The sequence below is a fragment of the Perca fluviatilis genome, chromosome 20 (assembly GCF_010015445.1).
Source record: "Perca fluviatilis chromosome 20, GENO_Pfluv_1.0, whole genome shotgun sequence".
NCBI classification, from domain to species: Eukaryota; Metazoa; Chordata; class Actinopteri; order Perciformes; family Percidae; genus Perca; species Perca fluviatilis.
In genome coordinates, this window is record NC_053131.1 from 13308774 (window position 1) to 13327257 (window position 18484).

Genomic DNA, 18484 nt, shown 5'->3' on the forward strand with positions numbered 1-18484 from the left:
TAATGTTGTGGAGAAGTGGAAAGGGGAAAGGAGAGAAAGGAGGTGGAAGTAGGTGGAAAACATGCAGAAGGAGCACTGTGAAAGGGAGATAAATATGGAAATGGAAGGAGTGTAGACCACTAAAAATCTTAGGGAAGAGGGCGGCCCTGTAAACTCAGCTGAACAATGAGAGAAGACGGATAGAGATGAGGAGGGATCATGGAGGAATGCGAGAGCTGGGGGGGATGTTGGAATGTTGTGCCAAATCTGGCCTTAGGAAGAGGGCAAGAAGAAAGATTTTTAAAGATATATAAAAGTGTTGTTTAAAGCTAGCAAAAGCCACCTGGGAGACACAAAAACAGTGGAAGAAGGTGCTGTGGTCAGATGAAACCAAAACGAACTTTTTGGCAACAATGCAAAACGCTATGTTTGGCGAAAAGCAACACAGCTCATCACTCCTGAAACACACCATCCCCAACTGTCAAACATGGTGGTGGCAGCATCATGGTTTGGGCCTGCTTTTCTTCAGCAGGGAGAGGGAAGAGGGTTAAAATTGATGGGAAGATGGATGGAGCCAAATACAGGACCATTCTGAAGAAAAACCTGATGGGGTCTGCGTAAAGAAGACCGGAGACTGGGATGGAGATTTGTTCTCTCCAACAAGACAATGATCCAAAACAAAAGCAAAATATACAATGGAATGGTTCACAAATAAACATATCCAGGTGTTAGAATGGCCAAGTCAAAGTCCAGACCTGAATCCAATGAGAATCTGTGGAAAGAACTGAATGCTGTTCACAAACGCCCCATCCAACCTACTGAGCTCGAGCTGTTTTGAAGGAGGAATGGGCAAAATTGTCAGTCCCTGGTGTGTGCAAAATCTGATAGAGACATACCCCAAGCTTAACTTTACAGCTGTAATCGCAGCAAAAGGTCGCCACAACAGCCGCATTAACTTAAGGGGCTGAATAATACCTTTGGCACTCCCAATACTTCCCAGTTTTTATTTGTTTAAAAGGTTTGAAATATCCAATAAATTCCCATGCTAAACTCTCATAATTGGTAACCCACTTGTTGATGATCTCCTTCACACAAAAATTCACAGTCTTATATCTTTATGTTTGAGGCCTGAAATGTGGCAAAGCAAAAGGTCTAAAAAGTTCAAGGGGGCCTAATCCTCTAAGGCACCAACTGTATATATACACACATACATATATATACACATATATATACACTAACATATATATACACACATATATATACACACATATATATATATATATACACACATACATATATATACACACACATATATATATATATACACATATATATACACACACACATATACATATATATATATATGTGTATATAGTATATATGCATATATATATATACACACACACACATATATATATATATATATATATATGTGTATATGTGTATATATATATATATATATATATATATATATATATATATATATATATATACATACACTACATACATACATATACATATATACACACATACACATATATACATATACATATACATACATATATACACATACACATACATATATACATACATACATAACATACACACACACATACATAAACACACACATACACAGCAGACAGACAAGCACAGGCACACACACACACACACGGACAGATGAACGGCCGAGACAGACACATCCACAGGACAGGACCAGACACGAGACCACACACACACACACAGGATGGAGGCCACAGGCACGAACACAGGACAGCACACAGAACGGAGCACAGCAGCATATCCCAGACCACACGCCCAGACACAGAGGCACCAAACCACCGAGCCCACGCGACATCCGATCCATCCGATCCCCAAAGATCAAACCAGACCATAGTCCTTGAGAAACCCTGATTCAGACCATTCGGTGTCAGATCCGCAACCCTCCCGTGTCCCCTCGTGATCCCCGCCCGTCCATCTATTACTCCCCTTTAGACAACTCCTCCTCCTTTCTTCCTCCTCGCCAGCTCTTCTGATACTAAATCACCAACAACAGTTATCTCAGCCTGCAGGAGGGAGGGGGAGGGGGGAAAAAAAAAAAAAAAAAAAAAAAAGAGGGAAAGAAAAGATTTTGAACATAAACTAAAGAATTATGTCAGCTGCACACCAGGGACAGTAATGCTGATTTAAATTGATTCAGGCTTCCAGTTTTTTTGCTCTTGGTCCTGCACCATTTCAGTTCTTTATATAGAAACTAATTTTGTTAGAACAGTCAACATTATAATTATATAACAGTCCACCTATTTAAATCACATAAGAGCTAGAGAAAGAGTAAACTTAAATTTACGTACATTTTGAGTAATTTATAATTACTAACAAGTTGATTATTTACCTTACAGTATTGAATGAGGTAAGTATTTGCAGATTTTTTTTTTACAGGTGTAAAAGTGCACTGATAGGCTGCATGATTGTGTCACATCTGTAAAACAGGGGCAAGCAACCAAGATGCTGCAGAACCTCAAAAGTATGGATCTGTAGTTTTTGACAAGCCTGTAAATTGATAAAGACATCAGTTTTTAAAATGCCCAGCCACTAAAGTTCAGTGTGCTATTTTTGAAATGTAATTTCAAGTTAACACTTTTTTAGGACAAGACAATGATTAAATACAAACTGCAATGTCTTATCCAAGAACACATCCAGCATCTATATCTAATGACTCTTGAGCCAACAGTGAACTGGTTGTGCTTGGTCTGCATAATCCATTACAGAGACCAAAGATAAAGAGAGGAAGGAAGGTGGCAAGCTGGCTGAAGTACAGAGAAAAAGAGGAAATAAAGAATCAGAACCAATACTCTTTTCCAGTCCTGTCTTGACCCACTGGGTTTTCATTCATTGCTCTTCTCTGCAGTAGTTTGGACGGACAAGACTCGGCCATCATGTAAAGGTGTAGGGAAACGTGTCATCCGTCTTTTCTGGTGGACTGATGTCAACCCCACTCTCATATGAGACGCTGTTTGCATGACAAACGGCCATGGGGTGTGCCAGCTAGAGCAGATGAGGGGCAGAGGGATGGGGACGCGGGCCATTTTGATATTAAGATGATGAAGACGCTGCTCTGGTTTTCCACTGAACGGCTCGGAGCCAGATAGCTTATTTAGAGAAATGAATTAGGCTCAATGTCCCTCCACAGGAGACAAGACGTGAACAGAAGTGAACAGAATGAGAACAAAACACATAGCGGTGTTGCTGTTGGCACAAAAGTGATTGATGAGATGCTAGATCAGGATTTCCTTTCGCTGAATTACTCAGGCCTGTCCTGAAATTACAGTACAGCAGCTCCTTGCTGCATTGTTTGGTATTCGCCTTTGTGCCTGGTATATTTCACGTTAAGACCTGGCTGGAAACTGTGTGTGTGTGTGTGTGTGTGTGTGTGTGTGTGTGTGTGTGTGTGTGTGTGTGTGTGTGTGTGTGTGTGTGTGTGTGTGTGTGTGTGTGTGTGTGTGTGTGTGTGTCTCTAATCTCCATTTATCCAGGGAAGGTTTGCTCAGCACTTAGGTTTTTACTACAGAAACACTCTGATTCACCTTTCCATAACTAGATAAAAACATTCACATCTAGGCATTTTCAAGAACAATTAGAGTTATAAACTGCTGCTCCTGCTTTTGATGAACATGTTCAGGGAACACACACCTGATAAATGCTTCAGCACAATTTTGATCATAGTTATGGGAAAAGGAGCCGCCTGGATAGCCCAGCTTGTCTTGCAATCAGGAGTGGCGACTTTCCAAATTCAAATACATTTAAATGTGACTTTATGTAATCATCGCAGTCACTTTGGGACGGACCTGAAGGGAGCGTGTTTTATTGGCTGGAACTGGGTGACAAAGCCATTCTGATCTTAAAGCGTGTGGTTGAAAAAGTAATTAGGATTAAAAGGCCCAATCAGATGTTAATCAGCTGATCTTGGGGAATAAAATGGGGTCTTCGTTGCCGGTTACATTTGAAGCTACACATACAATACAGTAGGAAGGGGGGGAAATTCATCCACACATGCGCAAACTGTATGCAAACAAACACACACAGACAAACAGCATAAATGGGCAGGTGTACTAGATGCCATGCCTGACTGACTAGCTGACTGGCAAGGTCACACAGATTTGGGATGAGTATGCTGGGCATCACTGAACCCACCACTGACAGGGAAAGAGGAGGGGGCAGATGCACACTTGGCAAACACACACAAGCCTGTGGGGATCTCACACACACACACACACACACACACACACACACACACACACACACACACACACACACACACACACACACACACACACACACACACACACACACACACACACACACACACACACACACACACACACACACACACACACACACACACACACACACACACACACACACACACTTTATTTAAGAGGAAACAAGTGGGGTTGGCAGTCAGGGTGCAAAGGCAAATAGGGGGTAAATACATTTAAATTAATTTGTATGGTTAAGCATATACATATGGAATGGGGATGGGGAGTAAGAGAAAAAACAATAAATGCAAGTTTTTAAGCATAGAAGCAGGATAAAAGAGGCATACGAACATATAGAAAACCACCATGAGGAAGCATTGATAAGAAGGTGGGCTGTGAAATACATATTACAGAGTACTGTAACAACAGCTGCATTTGTCTACGCAGAGATGTATATGATACATATATGAGTGCATGCTACACAGTGAAGTGCATGACCGTACACACAAGCAAACACACAGACAAGCATACACACACACACACACACACACACACAGCAACAGTGAGAGACAAGCCGGTGGTTAAGACTGAAGCGGTTTCCAACTGCCTCTTTGACGGGTAGCTAAACCCGCATTAGCAGAAACAATGGAGCACTCAATCTCTTCCACGTTCCCTGGAGAGTCCCAGAGTGGGGTAGAGGGGGGAGAGGAAGGAGATTTAGCCTAATATACGTTGGGGAGGCTGGGGCTTTGGCATGACCCCGTTTCCACACGGCTGTCTGTCAGCAGGTAATTGAGGAAAAGCAAGGTATAGACCAGTGCCTGAGTCAGTGGATAAGTAATGATCTTCTTGGGTCATTGACCCCCGTCCATTATTGTTAATCTCATCTGAAAAATAAATAATGAAATTCACCTATGGAGGCGATCCTGGAGCGGATCAGCACTCGTGCCAATGTGTCAGCACTCATTCTAAGAAGTGTCTTAAAAGGCAGCAAAAGCCAGTTGATTCCCACAGACCAGGCACAGTTGTTTTAAGTGCCTGAATGACCAAGGAATCTGTCTGTCTGTCTGTCTGTCTGTCTGTCTGTCTGTCTGTCTGTCTTCAAAGCGGTATTAATTGTGTCTTTTGCCACTTGGGGGCCAGGGAATAAACTGTAAACACAACACTGACAAAGTGATATGGTGAACTGCTTGGCAAACATCTGCCTATTTATAGCTGAAGACACATTTGTTTAAATTCACTTTTGACTCTTAAACTGTAAACTGTGGGTTTTAGGTTTTAATCATTCAAATGATTTTCATTGGTCATTCAATAATTATTTTCCTTTGTTTATTTTCTGTTGGCTTGTACTGTATTGCTTGTAAACTATGGGTTTTAGGTTTTAATTTTTGAAATAATTTTCAATGGTCATTCCGAAAATATTTTCTTTTTTCCCCTTGTTTATTATCTGTTGTACTGTATTTTTACAAATGCTTATCTTGTGAAGCACTTTGTGACTTTGGCTGTAAAAGGTGCAATATCAAATAAACTTTATTATTATTATTATTTATTTATTTATTTTTTTTACACATCCAGCAGACATGCAGTGACAATAGCACACGTTTGGCTAATGCCTCTTAGCTTGACACTAAATCCTGTAAAAGTCATATGTCTTTGGCGGTTATCTTTGGTCCAGGGCAAGTAGTATTCAGTGGCTTTATTTTGCTACAACTGAAAATGAGACTGACGATAGAAGTGAGAGAGAACCAATGAGGTAAAGTTGCGGGCCATAAAACAAAAGCACTGAGCTGAAAGACGCTGAAACACTTCATAGAGCTGACGGGAACTGCAGAGCTGAATGATAACTCTTTGTAGCTTTCACATTTACACATTACATAATCACTTCACCCATGTACAGCTTTAAAAAGTTAAAACCGGAGATAGCCCTGAACTTATTTGCTTTCTGAGATGAGTATGCATTTACTAAGGAGCTGGAGTCCGTGTTAATCCTAGCCTAGCATATAGAAGGCAAAGGGAGCAGCTAACCTGGCTCTGCCCAAAGTGCATCTCATTTATTTAGCCTTCAGATAGACACTATATAGATAATTTGAGGTTTTTGAAGAAGTTATGTTCTGGAACTATTTCTTGGCGAACAACAGATGTGTGCCGTGACTGCAGAGCTTCTAAAGTTTTGTTGTCACAGTAAAGTTGCCAGGTTTGGCATCATCATGCTTGTACAGAGACTACAATGACACTTGTGCTCACTGTATCTGGCAACCTGTGTTAGAGGTGAAGATGCTGCACAAAAGTAAAAAAAGTTACTGAAATCACCTAAAATAGTTGTTTCTGTATTTCTATTTATGTATGGCTTAAAGGCATACTTTGCTGATTTCAACCCAGCTCTGTGCCAACTTTATGTGGGCAGTGTGTTTGGATGAAAGGTGTGTGGCAAATAAGCTTTAGAGCTGTGGGTATATAGGCATTTACATATTTTATTTTCAACAGAGCCGGACTAGGTGTTCCCCTCATCTCCAGTGTGACGTTCCTGACTCCCGCTCTGTGTTAAACACATACACACATGAGGTTGATATCAATCTTTTCACATCAGTATACTTAGTCCATATACAGCCCAAATTAAACTCCAGTCCAGTACGGCAGAGCTCCTAATCAAGATGATATACAAGTCATGACGCATCTCCCTCTCTCCAGCTTTCTCTCTCTCTTTCTCTCTCTCGGTCTCACTGCCCTACACATTCCCATCTCCTATATTAGATAATGCACAGCCCACCATGTAAAGAGCAGTAGATTATTCTATTCCTGGTGACAACAGAGCAGAAAGGCGGAGGGAAGGCGGATTATAAAGAGCAGAATGATGAGGAGGCTAATTTAAGCAGTTTGAAAAAAATGCTGGCGTGAGAGAGAGCGAGAGAGAGAGATTAATGGAAATAAGTGTATGTGGTAAGGTGCCAACTGTCTGGGAGTTTTAAAATATGTTCATGGAAAAAAATATGTTTTAGTACAAACAAAATGCCCCTTTCCTAATCCACTTTCCTCACCCCTGCTGCATATGTAAATCTCTCCCCAGCACTAATGAACTATTATGACAAATACTGAGAGCAAATTTACTGTGTTGACAGAGGCTACGCTCCTCCGTCCCAGAGCACCAGAATGAGTTAGTTAGTTTTTTTTCTTCACTCTTCTCCCCCTGCCTCTGTCTGCTTTCCTGTTTCTACTTGTAACTCCCTTTCTCTCACTTAGCCATATGGGGAAAGACACACGTATCTCTCATCTTCTCCCACAGAGCGACATGTTCTGTGTGGTATATAGTTAGCAGAGCTTGTGGTGATGAATTGAGCGTAATGGCCAACAGCGTTTGTTGAGATTAATTGATACTAATGGCTAACACAGTTAGCGGTGAGTGATGGCTGCTACACTGCAGACACACTGGAGGATTAGACACAAATCAAGTTGCGACTTGGCTTTTTACTGCAGCAGCACGCTCCGTCTGTTCTGGCATCTACAGAGCTGTCTGAAACAAAAGAGATGTGTGTGTGTGGGACCATAAAGCAGCCCTTCGGCCACTAGTTAGCCGTGAGCTTTACTGGAGGCTTTTGTTCCAAAATTGTGACATCCCCAGTTTGACAACCTAAATGCTAAACATGATCACTGACATTCAAGTAAAGTTAACTTTTAAGTATTAGCTCTGTTTTAAAGTAACAGACTGAGCTGGACCCACAGTTTGGAAAGTGAACAAAAATAAATGCAGGGTACCTAAAAAGTGTCCCCTTCTTAAAAATGTCATGCAAAAGGTCACTTACAAAAATCAAGCAGAAAGTGCATAACACAGGGCAAACAGGTGGTAGGCTGCTCAGATAGCAACATTTTGGCAGTGATGTGAACAATGCATAGGCATATTGCAAGAGAAAAGAAGATACTAAGTGTAATCCATCTTAAATCGTGTCTATGCAACGACACGAGACGAGAGATGCATGTTAAAACCAGGCACAGAGCTAGGGATATAAAATAATTTCCACCAACAAGCAACTTAAATTTGGTGGAAGCTCTGAGCTAAGAGAGGATTTCATTTCACCTCACTAAGACTTTTACTTTATTTTGTGTCACAATGCCTCACATTCAAATATAGAAATGTCAGCAAAATCCATGCCAAAATTCCCCTAATATGCAGGCTTCAGTTTTACTGGACAGAACTTCAACAAAATGTATTGAGAACTGACTATTTCTTGGTGAACTACATGCCCACCAGACACACAAAGGCCCAATAGAGACGGCCTCTAAAGAAAGAATCAGAAACCTGCAAGTTGAATTGATTGATTTAAAATGATGAGAAATAGCAATTAGCAGGTACACGTTTTTGAGAGTTGTGTCCCTAAATGAGACACAGCATATTCTACCTGCTTGATAACTTTTACAGACCAGATGATGGAATGTGTATTTCAGAATTACGTGGTGAATATATTGGTTTTTCTCAACAAATCAACCGTGTGACAGAAACCTCATCAGTTCGAGTCACGTCACCGTTGCACTGTATCATAAACTGATGCTCCTCTCCTGGGCGTCTGCCTCCTTTTAATCACAGAACGTGACTTGACAACTATTTGAAAAAGTACCCATCATACCCCTAGGCCTGGGATGACTCATCCAGTACGGCTGCCACTCCATCACAGTGGGCTGGCCTAAAAAGGTTCCCCCTTCTCCCTCCAATCACTTTATCATCGCTCCTCTTCACCTCCCCGCTCATAACTCATTCTCTTCCAACTGCACCCCCACCTCTGAACTGGACCACTAGTCTTGCTTTGCCGTGACAAAGAGTCTGTCATTGCTCCTCATCTCTTTCAATTGCCTGACTGACAGCTCTGACAGCATGAAGGGTAGGGAGAGGAGTTACCCTGCCGTGTTTCCTCTCCCTCCGGCGCCACAAGGTTTTAAACTTTACGCTGTGTTTAGATGCTGCCATCCACCCACACCCACACCCACACACAGTCTAGATGCAGCGCCACCCCCTCTTTCCCTCCCCAGGAGGGCTAAAATCTCATCATCCCTCTATGTCAGCGTAACTGTTGCAATCCTCACTCCATTAGCATAATATTCCCATTCCTTTGCCGCCTCACTCCTCCTGTATCAGACAAACTGCTCTAGGAATCATAGTGGGATATGCCATGCTCAGTCTACGTCTTTTGACTCTCTCGCTATTCGTTTCACTTTCCCACCCTCATGCACACAGCTTCATTCACTCACCATCTCTCCCTTAATGTCTTTGATTCGGTTTCTCAAATCTGTCTGTCTGTCTGAGCAGACAACTCTATCAGGTGTGCGAGTGAGAAAAGTTCCAAGGAAAGAGAGAGATATATGAATGAGATACGGAGTAATGGTGGGAGAGCTGAAGTGTAACACTGACTATTTACATGGCTGACTGGCTCAAACCACTTACCCCAATGATCTATAATGTGTTTGTATCTCACCACTTTTACCCTAGATGTGACACACACATGCAGACAGTGTCTCCACGGCAAGTCGACACACAACACTTGTTTGACTGAATTTGTGTTGGTCTTTTATTTTGTTGACACTTAACAGACACGCCGCATGCATACATGAATAAACAGTAGACACGACCCTCAGTAAAAGCGCAGCCGTCGGCAATGACCACAAAAAGACAAGATAATGATCATCCATTCTGGAGTGTCAGCTGGGGCTGGTAAAAGGGCTGGAGGGCCGACCAGAGCCCCGTCAGGGGCTTGTAGATCGTGTGTTAGAGCTTTCTAATTGCCTAAACTCCATCAAGTCCCTGCAGCTCTCCATCGAAGCAGCTGACTTGAATAGAACTCATCTTCTGTCAAAAAAGTAAGAAAAAAAAAGAAAAGCATACATTTGGATTCAAAACAACTTGTAGACTCTTATTAAACATAACGAAACTACATTGAACTCATTGCCTCCTGCAACTGAACCACAGCTAAAGCCATATTTGATCATGCAGCTGCAGGATTTATGGAGCATGTACAGCATTCAACAAGAAGCCATTACCAAAAAAAACTGCTGATTGCAACTTTTGTTTTTCAGCAGCTTTTCGCCGCTGATACATTGTAGTCTTTTGCTTTCCTTAAATTTATTTCCTGCTCATTGGAGCTGGATGAATTATATATATATATATATATATATATATATATATATATATATATATATATATATATATATATATATATATATATATATGATGGATATGCAGCCACTATTTTGATAGGTAAGGCAATACTATTGGGATACACTACTGCTGAAGTGGAAAATTGCAGTTACTCCAAGCAAATTGCAATGACCTGAAATATCTGATGGATACATTCAAATGAATACTGCCTTTATACATATCCAATTCTCATCTAGATTTGTTTTTGTCGACATGACAAAGAAAAACATACCTGAAAATACCAGATTACATGCTTTTACCCGTTCAAATATCCAATCAACGCATGTCATGATCTCAATCACATGTAATCAAAATTGTGTCACACTTTTACAAGGCAGTGTACACATTACCTCATGAGCAGACAAACAGCAGGACACAAGAACAATGGGCCGAAAGGAAGAAATGGGCCAAACACACAGACAGTGACCTTGTGGAACCATCTGAAGTGTCTCCCCGTCTGTCTCGGTCTTCCTCTCAGACTGATTGCTATGCTGCTGCCGCCACATAACTGGACTGATCATGAGAGTGATGGAGGACTTACTTAACTCCATCCTGCAAGGACAGGAGGAAGGAAACACTCTGCCCTACAACACGTGAATGTCAACTGTGTAGGCCACTGCTGTGCTATGTCGCCCTCTGTTGGTATTTTGGGAGGTACAGAGCCAATGGTTCTAACATTTTGATTTAGGGACCAGCAAAGTAACAGAACAAGCACAACTAGAAATAGCATATGACAGAACACATGAAGCCTGTGCATAAAACGGTGTAGCAATTAGAAATAAACGACCAATTTCCAAGAATTAAACAGAAAGCGTACAAAACCCAGACAAATACACACACATGACCAAGAATAAACAAAGAGAGCCACAGACACCGCGGCGGGTGCAACAATGTTTGAGTTACATCCATGTGTGTTGTTGTACTCACTTGTCTGGAGTGTTATGCATCGCCGGAGTCCTCCACAACCTGTCCCAGCTTCAACTTCTCTCATTCATTCACAAAGCTTAACAGCTTATAACCAGTCCCCTCAGCCTCTCAGGTGTCACTGCGCTGCTCAGTTTCCTCACATTTTGAGCTAAATGAGGCTCTGCAGTCCCATCAGGGATTATTATCCCAGACAGACAGTCCCCACACATCTCACTTACGAAAGACGCACATGAAGAAGTCAGCGCTGCAGGATCCACTGTGCATTTTAGCGTTTAGATACAGTTTACACCTGTTGTTCACAACTTTGTGGGTGTGCTTGATTTGTGTCACTGAGCGTGCCGCCCGAGTCGTGCATTAATTAAATCAGTGATTATACACGTTAGATTAGATGCGACCTTTTTTTCCACCTATGCCAAAATACAATAAAGCTATAGCCCATCATTATTTCATCCTTAATGTAATTGCATTGTGCTTTTTACATGTATTCCGGGGTGTCAGCTGAGCTCCGCCATCCTGCGGCCACACAGATTCCAGATCGGCCCATCTGAGCTTTCATTTTCTCAAAGGCAGAGCAGGATACCCAGGGCTCGGTTTACACCTATCACCATTTCTAGCCAATGGGGCACCATAGGCAGGTTGGGGGAACGCATATTAATGTTAAAAAAAACCCTCATAAGACCTTTAAGGCCGATACACGCACGCACGCACGCACACACACACACACACACACACACACACACACACACACACACACACACACACACACACACACACACACACACACACACACACACACAAGCAGCTTCTTCCCTCCCGCAGGCAGCTGTTTCTTTTGGGCCATTCCATGGACGTACATATTATAGAGGGCATTCTCACAGTTGATCAGTGGAAATGCATTAATTTACATTCATGTGACTTGTTTTTACTCTGTAACGGATGCGACTTGAAATGTAGCAAAGTAGGCATACAATACATGAGGCAAAAAAATAGGCGACTTAAACAATTACTCATTTCTGATATATATTTTTTTTCAAAAATCGGCTACTCAAAAAAGTACATGTACGCAAAACACCACTTTGTTACAGTAACGAGAGTAAATATAATTATTGATTTCCACCTCTGCCGAATACTCTCACCACTCCACCCACGAGTGCTTGTTTGGGCATCCAAATGAGGTATTTGGTAGGTAAGATGCACGTATAGTAGGAAGTGCAATGTGGCCAGTAGATGGCAGCAGATTTCTGTTTGACATTTTCTCAGCTTTCAACTCAGCCAGCTACCCAGTCAGTCAACACTGCACAGGCTGTTTTGTATCACTGGATGCAACGAAGGGGCAGTGCAAACCAACTTTTTGGAGAGACAATTCAAGTGGGGTGTGTTGTTTTCTCCCTTTTTTTTTGTCCGTATCTAAGATTCTGATTGGTTGACACTTTTAGAGTAGTTTTTTTTTTTCCTTACTGAACTTTCCACTATAAAACCTATGCTGCTGTGAATGCTTCTTTTGAAGTGCGCAACTCAGCTCAATTGATGGACTTACTGAATTGCGAGGGAAAAGTAAACCATAACACTGGATTAACTTGTATGGAATATCAGTTCTAAAATTAGATTAGCTAGGTTGATTTTGTTAAGCACTCACAAATTGTAATTTGAAGTTTTCTTAACGGTTTTCTGAACCCGGGACCAGCGGTCTTTACGCACAGTTTGCGCCATGGCGAACTCGTGTCTTCAACTGAGCGGCTTTCTCATCAGCTGCCTTGGCTGGCTGGGCATCGTGATCGCGACAGCCACCAATGACTGGGTGCTTATGTGTAAATACGGTTTGAACACATGCAAGAAGATGGATGAGCTGGGAGCCAAGGGACCCTGGGCGGACTGTGTCATCTCCACAGGACTCTACCACTGCGTCTCCCTAACGCAGATCCTGGACCTGCCAGGTAGATACTGTTCTGTGCATCCCTGCAACAGCACTGTGGTTGTATTCATTTAGACACGTTTAGGTTTATTCTTTTTTTCTCACCTGATTATTATGCAATTTATTTACAGTATATTATTTCCACCACTTGCTCTAAACACAGTTTTTATTTATTCCAGCTTTTTATAAAAAAAAAAAATAATAATACCCAGAAGCTTAACCTTGTGATGGAAAGCTTTCTCTTTGTTAATCAGTAATATCATATATGTTTCATATGTGTTTCTATAGCCTACATCCAGACGACTCGTGCCCTGATGATCACAGGTTCGATCCTGGGTCTCCCAGCAGTGGGAATGATCCTCATGTCTATGCCCTGCATCAACCTCGGTGATGAACCCCAGGGCTCCAAGAACAAACGCACCATCCTGGGAGGAGTGCTTATACTCATAGTCGGTAAGAAACTCTACTTTGTTTACACAATGCAACTATGAATTAGTGGACAAAGACAAAATGTACAGTAATCAAAGCACGTCACATTGTTTTGCGCTCAGATGCACACACCAAGATCAACTTCCAACCTTCCTGACTGTGACCTCTTTTAACCACACATCCAACGCTTACAAGCCACTGAGAGCAAAGGATGTTGAATATGACTGTCTTCTTCCCAGGGGTGCCCACATATGCACACACACACACACACACACACACATATGTTCCTGTTCCGTTGAACCCTTCCCCCCAGATCCCATCCCATTCCTCTCCTCCACCTACTCTCATCCACACCCTGCCTTTGTCCTGAACCACATGGAAACTCACTCCCTCAATTGTCCAGTTTACTGTGCTTATACATATTTGACTCTCGCTGCAGCATTTTTCCAACGCCTGTTTGCCTCAAATGAAATTTGAACACCTGTGTCCATCCTTTGACTTTTCCACTTCCCACATTTGTCATAGCAAAACTACTCCCAGCTTGCACCGTGCATCCCTGCCTTACAAACATTACCATTACATCCATTTATATTAAAGCCCTGACTTAGTTATTAGATTTTCTATTTTGTCACTGGGAACACTTTTACATTAGGGATGATGTGTTTGTGTGTGTGTGTGTGTGTGTGTGTGTGTGTGTGTGTGTTTAGATGCTTGCTGCACAGCAAAATTAAAAACACACTATATTGCTGATCACTGCCTCCATACTGGCAGCAAAGTCGTCCCAGCAGAGTCCAACTTTAATTATTTTTGTCAACTGTGTACTCTGAAGCATGAGTTTGGAAGCTTTCAGTTCGCACATTATTTGTATATTTGGTTATTTCCCTTTCTAGTGCAGTATATTCAAATGATATTGGTGGTAAAAGGATTTCATGCTGTTGTGCATACTGGCACAAATCCAACATATACCAAATGTGTTCAGCTGTATAGGGATTTCAATATTTGTACAAGTCTACAGGCCTCTCCTTTGTAGTTCAAGGCAAAGCTTATATAACACCATTAGGTCTTGCTGCTAACTAATATTGCAAACATTCTTTCATCTTTCATATCCTACGTTCCTGTTTGACGAATAAATGATGACAAAACTATAATAGTTCTACAGTTACTGTATACTCACACCAGCATTCAGCCATTCATCTATCTTAGCCTTGGTCATGCTCATTCAGAATTCGTGTTTTCAGCTGCACCATTTTGCATCCTGAGTTTAATTATGTTTTACTGACTGTTTTTCGGTCTCTTCGTCACTCCTCAGTATAATGATGATACAGAATGTTTGTGTGTAGGCAGGATTTATGTGCACCATTTTGCCTCCCTAGTTTTATTTTATGTTAAGCAGGATAACTCTGCATTCCCAATTTAGTTACACTTTTTGTTAATTCAAGGTTTTACACAGGTTTTTAATTGAGCTTGTGTGTGTGTGTAATGGGCTGCTTCTTCCAAAAGGCGGTGCAACCAAATTCCGTGGAATTGTTTATATGGGTAGGAGTATATTAGGTTTTTTTTTTGTTTGGTTTGTGTTTTTTTTTTTGGTCTGTTTTTTTTTTTTATAAAAAGGGGGGGGCGCCAGCACCCCCTTCCACCAATCATGCTAAGAGCGCCCACGTCTGAGAGCGGAGAGAGATTAGATGTGTAAGGGACTGTAGTTTGTATATAGAGACATATACACTAGCACACACATACACATACAATCACAGTTACATGCAAACCTATACTGGAAGAGAAGGAGACACATAAACAAACTCATTCATGTTCAAGAAAAATACACAAATTCTTGAATGAGCACACAAACATACATAAAAGAGACATTCACACATCCAAACACCAGACTGTTTTTGTTGGAGCTCTTTCTTTCGCCCTTGGATTGTTTTTGTATCACAGAGCTCATCTTCCAGCCTCCTCATGTTGGGCGTGGTGTGGACTCTCCCAGCTGTTACATAGTTGTACAAGCTCCTGAGTAACTGACCTGTACAGCAGCCTGAGGTCTTGTGGACCTAGATATTGATCTTCAGGGCTGTCCTCGACATTCTCAGGCGACTAACACTCATGATTTCATCGACTAATCGATTGGTTGATTTAATCGACAGATCTGTAAAACTGAGTTTCTCCACAAAGAATCACACGCAGAAGCACCACCCTAAATCTTGCGTTTACCAGAGATGTGCTCATAAGTGTCTTGGAAATGAGTCTCTTACCATGAAAGAGCATTCAAAAATTACTAATCGACTAAAGAAATCTTAGTCGACTGTGACCAAAACGACCCATTCGTCGACCAAGAGGGTGCAGCTCTATTGATCTTCCATATTTCGTCTATTTTTCTATTTAGATGCTCCTATAAAATCTTATGTGTAAATGTTCTTTTTTAAATCATTTAATATCATGATCTGTATTTTTGATAAGAGCAGGGTATGACAGTATAATATTTGGAATTGGTAATATGTTAATTTACTTTGTTTATGCTCATTGGTTTTTCTTTGACATTATTGTACAACTCTCTAGTGCATTTGCCTCTTGAGTGATAGACTTGATTAAAAAACACAGCACTGTTTTTCCCAGCCACTGCGGGATGACTGTAGAATGATGGGAACACACATTTCACAAGAGAGCGTTTTAGCCAGCAGTGTTGCAGTCTGTAATGGAGCCTAAGTATGTGCACTGACTTGGCAAAAAAAAAAAAAAAATGGATTAAGAGTGTACAAGAACCTAATCTTTTGTTCAATTCTCCCTCCTCTGAGTACCATTTCATAATCCAAACCATACACGTTTATGTGACTAACTAACTAAATGTTGCTTTTACTTTATTTGAATAACAACTGAGTGACAAAATGGCAGTTTATCCTGTAACTGTGGAATTATACATTTCCATCGAACATCTTCTTCACATGCTGTAGAATAGGTCTGTAGCTGGAAATATGTTCTACAAAAGCGGGGACAAAAAAAACAGTATTATGTAGTATTAGCTCCTCGTGAAGGAATGTGATGACTTGAATGTTCTATATCTCAAACGTGCTCTGAACACAGATGGAAATGTCCAACTCAGATCAGCGCAGAAGCAGTATTAGCTGGTTATTTATTGTTTCACTGATGGGCTGTTGTTTGATTTTCTATAATAAAGACAAAAGAATTCAAAGTGCCTTTGTCTCGTGTGTGTTGATAAGATGTTACCATTCCATACATTACCTTCTTTCCTCTATCTGGGTGTTAAGCTTAATACAGGGTGTCTGTAACACAGCAGATAGAAAGCGGATGTGTGATGTGTGTGTGTGTGTGTGTGTGTGTGTGTGAGAGAGAGAGAGATACAGTAATCACTGCCCTGGTACAAGCTGACTGTGACACTGTCGTAGGTTTGTGATATAGATTGACTATTGTGAATCAATGTGTGTGCGATACTGTACTGTATGTGGTGTTAACATGTGAATATAAGCTGCGAACAAGGAGAAAACATGAATTGTTATTAATGCATAATACTGTATCTGCAACCTTGAGATTAGGCCAAAGCCACACACTGTACTGGCCCTCCCCTGCCGAACGCACGCACGCACACACACACACACACACACACACACACACATACACACACACGTATCCAGCGTGTGGCTGACTGTGTGCTCCTCTGTCCATGTCAAGGTCACTGAGTCATATTATAGATATTACATGATACTTTGGAAACAATATGTGCTGACTCGTTGTCCTCAGCCTATCTTAAAACACACGCAGACACACAAAACAATCTGTCCTAGTTTCAACGAACCATTCTGGCACTTTTCAGTACTGTATGTGTGTGTGCAGGTGTGTGCGATCATGTCGGTGTGTGTATTCCCTGAAATGTGATGCTGTTCCAGGCGCAGAGCCATCCATTCCACAGGAGGCCCGTAGGAGGGTAGTGGACAACCATGCTGTCCTTGTATTACTTAAAAAGACTGGTAGCGTTATGATAATCTATGCTAAAACATTGCTATCTTAAGTTTCTATCTACCAATACATCTTCATTGTTGCAAGTTTAAACAGAGGATGAGATTCTGCTCTAGGACATTATCATACACCAACAGTATTAGCTACTCTGTGATATTCTATCTGTTCCAGCAATTATATTTTTGATTAAGTACTTATTTTACTTTTCTGTATCCGCTTGTACATCAACGTGGCTTGTCTATTTCTACTTCAGTCCCGATTCATTTCCCAGAATATCATTCAGCAACACCCAGAGAACATCCGTTAACCTTTTTAGCTTCCTCTTTGTTTCTGTGTAGGAGGTGAGATTATAAATCATAGCAATGATGTTAAAGCAAAACAGCGTTTTTACAGCTTAGAGAGGGTGAGAGTTGAGCTCTCTGATCAAAACATATCTTGTGTGCTGAGTTGTGTTCTAGTTTATTGAAGCTGTACTGCTGGTGGACAAGTAGATTTTTTTCCCTAGAGGCCTAGCCTATGGATTCCATAGTTTGATTATAAGTCAGTGCTACATTGCAAAGGCTCAATAGAACCCCCTGCTCTTTGGTACTGAGTGAGAAACACTAAAACTAAAACTTGAACTTTAAGTTAACGCCATTATAACTGCGCTGCATGAATCTCAATCGAATCATCTACAATAGAATTAATCCACAGGCTATGGCTTGACCAGTTAACAAAATGGGCCGAGGAAGGTACAGTAGACTACATAGGTTTTGTTAAAAGGTCTGGCAAGGTAAAGGTGTCCTGTGGGGTTTTTGCTTACATTCATAAGTGTTACCAAGACATATTCTGTGTGTCCTT

General features: G+C 41.3%; 2 protein-coding genes across 2 annotated transcripts in view; one reads left to right on the plus strand and one right to left on the minus strand.

Moving 5' to 3' along the window:
* Positions 1-11607, minus strand: part of LOC120549703 (glutamate receptor ionotropic, NMDA 3B-like) — a 127355-nt gene extending 115748 nt beyond the window's left edge. The window contains exon 1 of the mRNA XM_039786793.1: positions 11338-11607. The gene's annotated coding sequence lies outside the window, so the exon portion shown is untranslated. The remainder of the gene's footprint in view (positions 1-11337) is intronic.
* Positions 11608-12813: 1206 nt separating this feature from the next.
* Positions 12814-14296, plus strand: LOC120549809 (claudin-11-like). The gene is made up of 2 exons (XM_039786949.1): positions 12814-13271; positions 13538-14296. The coding sequence occupies exons 1-2, from the start codon at positions 13046-13048 to the stop codon at positions 13738-13740; spliced, it is 429 nt and encodes a 142-aa protein (XP_039642883.1). The 5' UTR covers positions 12814-13045; the 3' UTR covers positions 13741-14296.
* Positions 14297-18484: the final 4188 nt, after the last annotated feature.